Source organism: Trachymyrmex septentrionalis, unplaced genomic scaffold, assembly GCF_001594115.1.
Source record: "Trachymyrmex septentrionalis isolate Tsep2-gDNA-1 unplaced genomic scaffold, Tsep1.0 scaffold301, whole genome shotgun sequence".
Classification (NCBI taxonomy): Eukaryota; Metazoa; Arthropoda; class Insecta; order Hymenoptera; family Formicidae; genus Trachymyrmex; species Trachymyrmex septentrionalis.
Window position 1 is genome coordinate 242,603 of NW_017305465.1, and position 7,053 is coordinate 249,655.

The window sequence follows — 7,053 nt, forward strand, 5'->3', positions numbered from 1 at the left end:
CTCGACTTCCTCGATTCAAATGAATGCCAAACACAAACAAATAGACCGATCTGGCTGTAACTTGGTGTGTGTTCCTCCAAGAGATGCTACTAACTAAATCTAACCTTGATACGCGCCAGTAGTGCCATCAGCAGTGACTTTGCACGGACTTTTCAAACGACCCTCGTATATTACTTCGTCAGTGACAGGTAATATATTGGTTATTTCGTGCTCTGAACTCATGAGCAACGCTGCCAAACGATCGTTTTTTTTACGATCATTGTATTAGGCAGATTAGTTCATTGGCCGAATTTACCCCAGAAAGAATTCAGGCAGAGCTTTGCGACCGAACGTAAACCTGGATTTCGGGCGATATTGTTTTTATTGAAAACAATACCTTCGGTTTTTTCGTATTTCCGAAGATACTGTTCCTTAATCTCGTCATCCAGGCATTCGCTCGGCCATCCGCTAGCTTCCTGCTTTAATTTCAAAAAACTGTTGATATATTCGGTAAACAAACCACCCTGCCTCGTACGAGGATCGAGCCGCGTGACTGTAAACTGCCATATTTCGCTCACGTTCGTTACGAGATAACCTTTCTCGAGAGCCTTGCGCAATTCGCAGGATACCCACGCTCCTACGAATTCACGATCAGCGCGGAAATAGTGAATGCACTCGGCCTGCGAGAACGTTTCGCAGCAACTACGGCACAGCCCGAACAACAATTTACCTTGTACGCGGTACGGGAGTACAGGGTAAAAAAGATCGCGTGGAGGAAGTACTGTGCACCGAATGATACCCTCGACACAATCGAAATTAAAATTCGGAGCTGCGCCAATCAGCTCCAAACACTGTCCTCCAATATAAATCGTTGGCTGGCCTAACAGAAAAGTACCCGTTTTTAATACGTACATATACAGAGAACATACGTCCACGTAGCGTATTTTCTCCGTACTATCGAGTTACGATATTTTCCGTACGGCCACCAAAGAACGCCTCGCGAGGGTCGAGAGGAGGGTTGATCAATATCGGATGGCTTTCGAGAAAAGTGTGATTTTCATCTCGTGATTTTCGCGCTTTTTTCGTGAAAATTCGCACTCCCGTTTTTCTATCACCCTATATCTTCGTTGTCGAAGACGCCATGTCATTGCGAAAGTTCGTTCGTATCGTGCGTCGATTGTATCTTCGCGCGACACCCCGGACGTAAGTCTTTCGCGATTGATTTGAACAGCTGGGACAACGTGCCAAAAACAACCGTGAAATTGTAACACGTAACGCGACGTCTCGTTCTCTGATTCGACTTCGTAATATCCGTCGACGGATGTACCGGCAATTCGATACTCGCGGCCTCGCCCTGCATGGATATAGGATGCCCGAGCTCGCGCTCCATCCACACTAACCACTGCAGGGCTTTGTGCGAGTGATTATCTTTATATCTATATCCGCCCGGTGGAATGATTCCTATTTCTTCCTCACGTAAAAAGTTTTTACGAAAAACTTTCATACATGTTGAAGCGATAGTCGTGCATTCTGCGAACGGACACACGTCTCCGCGTTCTAAAAAGATTTTTCTGAACGCCATGCACGCGCGTCGAAGGATATCTACGTCGTTTCGACAATATTTTATTATCTCCTGTTTAAAATTAAAATCGAAATTCGAACGCGACATTTCCTCGTGCCAAACCATAAAACGCTCGTGTTCCTCGGGTTTCATTTGTTCGGGCGAATAATATCAATAATTAAACAAATGAGGAAAAAAACCTTTACCCAGAGTATCCTGCAGCCCGAAAGCCTTGAGTAACTCCGCATAGATATATAATTTGAGCTATCGATACATTTTGTACGTCCAACCGTCATAACGATAATTTTCGTTCCGTTCAAAATCACCCGAGGTTCTTCCGTTATTCCCGACTTTTCAACGATGTACTTTAAAATAAATTGAGCGTCAAATGCTTTAGCATTATGCCCGATACAGATAAATTTTTTAAAATATTTAGATGAGCGCGTCGCGAAATCGACAAACTCTTTTACGGGGTCTCTACTAAATACGAATTCGCGCACTCCACACCAACGACATCGCAAAGACATGGCCTCTATTCCCGCGCACGCTTCGCAAATTTGTTGCGCGACGCAGAGAGTTGGAACGTGAATTCTTACGTTCTCCGTTCCTTCGAGCGTTTCGTCTTGCCGCGTTTCGAAATCATAAAACACGAATGCGACGCGATCTTTTTTAACACGCTCGTCCGCGTCTTCGGCGTCATTCGTATTTGTTTGCGGATTTTCTTCTCGCAACGCCATAGTACTTGTACCCTCTCCAGGGTTTTCTACTGTGGCTTTACGACAAAGAGGCCGCATGTAACACAAATGATTCGAAGACCGTAACGAACGGCACGTTTTACAATAAATTACGTCGCAATCGTGTCGCGATTTTGAATTAATCAATCGCCCGCAACCGTTGCAAATTTTAATGGATTCGCAAACGCTTGAGAGGGATTGATTATACGATCCCTGCGTTCGATGACGATCGAAACACGGGCGTCCGAAGAAGACGCGAGCGCACGAATCGCACTTAATCAGCTCAACGTCGGGGAGCTCGCAAGACGGGGTGGCGTAGCAACGTGGGCATTTTTTTGAGCACCGATGCCCTCGATTGTTACGAAAGCCCACGTTGCACGCTACGCAATATCCTCCACGAGAACCGGCGGCGGCTTTTAAATTTAGTATAGGATTATAATGTCGCGAGCCCTCGTAATACATTACGTTTAAACGGCACGAGGATTCGCGACCTAGGGAGGAAAGTAACGAGCAGCCGTCATACATCGGATTCTCGCCTCGACCGAAAGTTCTAAAATTATATACCATTATAGCAATGTTTTCGGTAGCGAGAATCCGTTGGAATTGCTCGATTTCACGAATACCACAGCCTTCCTCGGGAATAGTGATACCAGCGGATTTCGTTAATTCTTCGGCCAGCTTACGCTGTAACGAAGAACGCTGGTATCTCACGGATTCCCATTTTTCTTGCAATTCCCCCGTACGAAGTTGCCCGCGCTCTTGATATGTGCGAGCCACTACGATCGAACGGGGAAAACACAAATTGTCTGTGTTATTTATTTGTAAAATCGAGCGTTTGGCTATGTCTTCGCGAGTCAATCTATTAGATTGACGTCCGCGACCTGCGGGTACCGAGACTTTAAAAACACGCACGGTAAAATTTTCCGCGATATCGAACCCTCCGGCACTTTGCGCCAACGAACTCACGAGTTGCCATATGTCCTCGTGAGTTAAGTCGCGTGCTGGACGAAACGATAGACCGGCCGGACCGCGCGCTAGATCCGCCGATTCGAACGATAATCCTACGTAATCGTTCGGTTCGCACGAATGTAGCGCGTACGTCCTAATTTCACGGAACGCGTTTTCTATCCATCGAACGATATCGGTACCCTCGGGTGGCGGTCGTATCGCGAAAGTTGCCTCTCTCCCTAATAACGCGAAATTCCTAAACCGACGCGAGTTTTCCGCCCTTAAATCTATAAAAGTAAAATTATCTCTAACCTCCTCCTCCTCCTCCTCCTCCTCCTCCTCCTCCTCCTCCTGTCGACGATGACGTTCCCGATCGTTTTCCTCGATCTGCTGCTGTTGATGCTGCTGCTGCTGCTGTTGCTGCTGCTGCTGATGCTGCTGCTGACGATGATGATGATGACGTTGTTCGCCGGTGGAATTTTGTGAGGATTCTTCTTCCAGCGGCATTTCTTCTCGAGTGTGCTGCGATGTAAGACGCTCAGCACCACCGCCTATTTGTACTGTAAAAAATTAAACAAACCTTATTAGCCTTGATAACATTTATATATACATATATATATAATATATTGCAATAAGTTAGAAACTATTCGTAACTTTACTGCAATGGCAAGATAACTCACCTGCAGTTGTTTACATGATCGGGCGAGGGAGGATAATGTTTTTTTTTCTCTCTTATGAAAATTAGTATTCCGGCGACATATGTTGAACGGGGGAGTATGAAATATCTAATAAAAAATATCTTCATAAGTATCTCGAGCAACAAATAAATTAAAAATAAAAATAAAAAGATTATTACCTTCATTTCCAAGAGGCACGTAATATCTGTTATCTTCTTCCTCTGTTGCTTCCTGAGTTATTTCCTCCCTCTCTTCCTCCTCCTCCTCCTCTCCATCATCGCCGTTGTCATCGACGTTGCTAATCTCGTTGGAGATGATTTCCATGTTATTGGCAGCATTATCGCCTCTGTCATCGTTATCATCATCATTATCATCATCATCATTATCAGCATTATCGGTGTTGTCTTCCTCTTCTTCCTCCTCCACCTCCTCCTCTTCCTCTTCCTCCCCCATTTCCTCTTCGGTTTCCTGAGCTAAAAAGTAATTTTTATTATTATTATTATTATTATTATTATTATTATTATTATTATTTTTGAACTCTGTATATAGCTAACTCTCTCTATATTCATCTAATTTACATTTTTAAAAAACTTACACGTTATGATAATTGTGGAAGCCGGGGGAGAGAGCAGTGCTCTGGAATCGGCTGGACTCACGGTGTCATCCCCATGAGTGTTATCGTCACCGTCATCATCTAAAACAAAATTGATTTTATTCTTTATCGCATATTACAACTATATTATACGAACTAGATTTCACGGAGTATTTCTCGAAATACCTACCGATTACAATGACGGGGACGTCATGTGGAGCCGGAACATTATCCTCCCCTTCGATTCGTGCTCTTCCTAGAAAAAATAAAATATTTTAATATTCGGGATTTCTATATAATCGCTTAGTTAATATTTATTTCTCTAAAACTTACTCGCTGGTACTCCCTCCTCTTCTTCTTCTTCTCCCGCAGGGCGACGTCTCCTTAAAGAGAGTCGTCTTATCGGCCGACCCTCGCGATGCGGTATCGCACGCCCTACATTACTGCAGGCATCTATGAAATAATTATTATAATTAAATTATAATATTTATTAATTATAAAATCAGCTTTTCTAATATGTATTAGGTTCTATTTTTAAAATTATTAGTGCTTACCTCTTAGTTCAGTGTATCGCTTGAAGTCAGCTATGTGACTTCCGGCGTCATCCTCCTCGTGACCGAAGCACTCACGTATTTCGAGATGACTTGCGATTATTTTTTGTAATTTTACGTCACCACCACAATGTCCTAGTTTGTGCATAACGCACACTAGTGTGCTGGAGCACTCACCAATAAATTTCCCGAAAACGGAATAATTTTTCTCGTCGTTATCTGACAACTTTGTCAGATAATCGCCAGCAACTATTTTTTTATTTAAGTTGCCAGCTACGATAAAAAATTTTCCTAACAACCCTCGAAGATCCATTGTTAAATTAAATTAAAAAAACACGCGAATAGTATAATTCGCTTCGGAGTTTGAATGTAGGACTAAACTTTAGCTCGATCAGGCGTGCTATTTATGCCTGTAGCGACATTCATAAAAATTCCTCTCCTACGAAAAGACTCGACAAAAATTCCTAGTCCCTTCATAGGTCCATAGATTTTTGACGACTTTGGTAATCGTCCGCCTCCTTTACTAGAAGTGCTTTTCTCATAAAATTTTGAGAAGCGAGGATGACAAAAACTTTTGAGCTATCACCATCCCTATGGTCGGTCTAACAGCTTTTCTGACCCCGTACAAATTATCACGAAAAAAATCTCTCTCACTTCGCTTTTATCTTCTGTTTTTGTATACACTTACTAGAAAGGAATCTCACGCAATATCAGTCTACGTCTGATAAACATTAAAACCTTTCAGAAAAAACAAAAAACAATTTCAATGCCTCGGTTTATCTTGTTCACAATCAGCTTTTCTGACCACAATACAAATTATCACGAAAAAAAAAACTCTCTCATTTCGCTTTTATCTTGTTTTTTTTTATCCACTCACTGGAAAGGAATGTCACACAATATCGGTCTATGCCTGATAAACATTAAAACCTTTCAGAAGATACAAAAAAAACAATTTTAATGGTTCGGTTTATCTTGTTCTCACCACCTCACCTGACTTTTTACGGGGGGTAAAGATTATTTTAAATTTTTAAGAAAAATTTTAAGAAAGTTTATGTTTTTATTTTTTTCATCTGCGCACAGAATAATTTTATTTATGCGCAGCGTCGGAGAGGGTGGGAATGTCGATGAAAACCTATAAATACTAACGAAAATCGAGTCTCATCGTCCGTAGCTTCAGCCTCGTGAGCAAACAAGTACTGTGCTTCTTGTGTTTTTATTCATCATCTTGGTTGAATTTGGTACTACTACTACTACTACGTCATAAGAACAATGGCCTGTTCAAAAAATATTAATAATTCGGACGTGAGCATGCAATCCATCTCCGATTCTTACAAGCTACGTAACGACATCGACGAGAGAAGAAACGCTCGACTTCATATGTTGTTAGCAACATCGTATGGCCTTAACAATTCTCATACGAAGACGATTCACGTAGGATTGCAAAGAACGAACAAGAAATCTTCAAACCTGTTGTAAAATTGGGGGAACATAACGCAGACGGAATTTATTTTGACGCCGACCGCTGGCAACAGTTTCAAGATAACATGGAACTCATGAACGAATATTTAAGCAGCGATAACAGAGTGAAACCTAACTTTGTTGTTATAAAAAATATCACCATCAGCTTTACCACATCTTATGGGTCAAAATCAATATTGCTAACGTATAAAGAAGAAGAGGAAAATTCCAACAAAAATCTTCGAAAAGAAGAGGACGCGCTCGATTCAACTCCTTCGGCGAAGAAACGGAGAACCTACGTAGCGGCAGTTGTGATGCAAAAAACCACCTTCCTCGGACTGCGAAGCATTGTAAAGTGCGTCGATGCGCGTTTAAAACAATTAGAATATTTATCCGATAATGTTAACAAGTGTGCTTTATATTTAATTCAAGAAATCGAATTGAAATTACCCAAATGTTTCATTAATCAGGAAATTTTAAAATTAACACTGCGTGGTAATTGCGAGGATATAGAACGTAATGTGCGTACACAAATTAACGACTTAACTTTTCT

The 7,053-nt window shown here is 41.9% G+C and overlaps 1 protein-coding gene and 1 long non-coding RNA gene across 2 annotated transcripts; both read right to left on the reverse strand.

The window, feature by feature from the left end:
- Window positions 1–278: 278 nt before the first annotated feature.
- On the reverse strand, window positions 279–4,352 carry LOC108749595. Its single transcript, XM_018488381.1, is given in 5 exon segments — window positions 279–681; window positions 1,078–1,342; window positions 1,345–1,782; window positions 1,785–3,782; window positions 4,079–4,352. Coding segments are annotated over 5 exon segments (3,378 nt in total).
- A 148-nt stretch (window positions 4,353–4,500) lies between these two features.
- LOC108749598 lies at window positions 4,501–4,934 on the reverse strand. Its single transcript, XR_001939380.1, has 3 exons — window positions 4,825–4,934; window positions 4,682–4,747; window positions 4,501–4,593 (listed from the first exon to the last, which is right to left on the reverse strand). It is a non-coding gene; the product is annotated as an uncharacterized LOC108749598 (long non-coding RNA).
- Window positions 4,935–7,053: the final 2,119 nt, after the last annotated feature.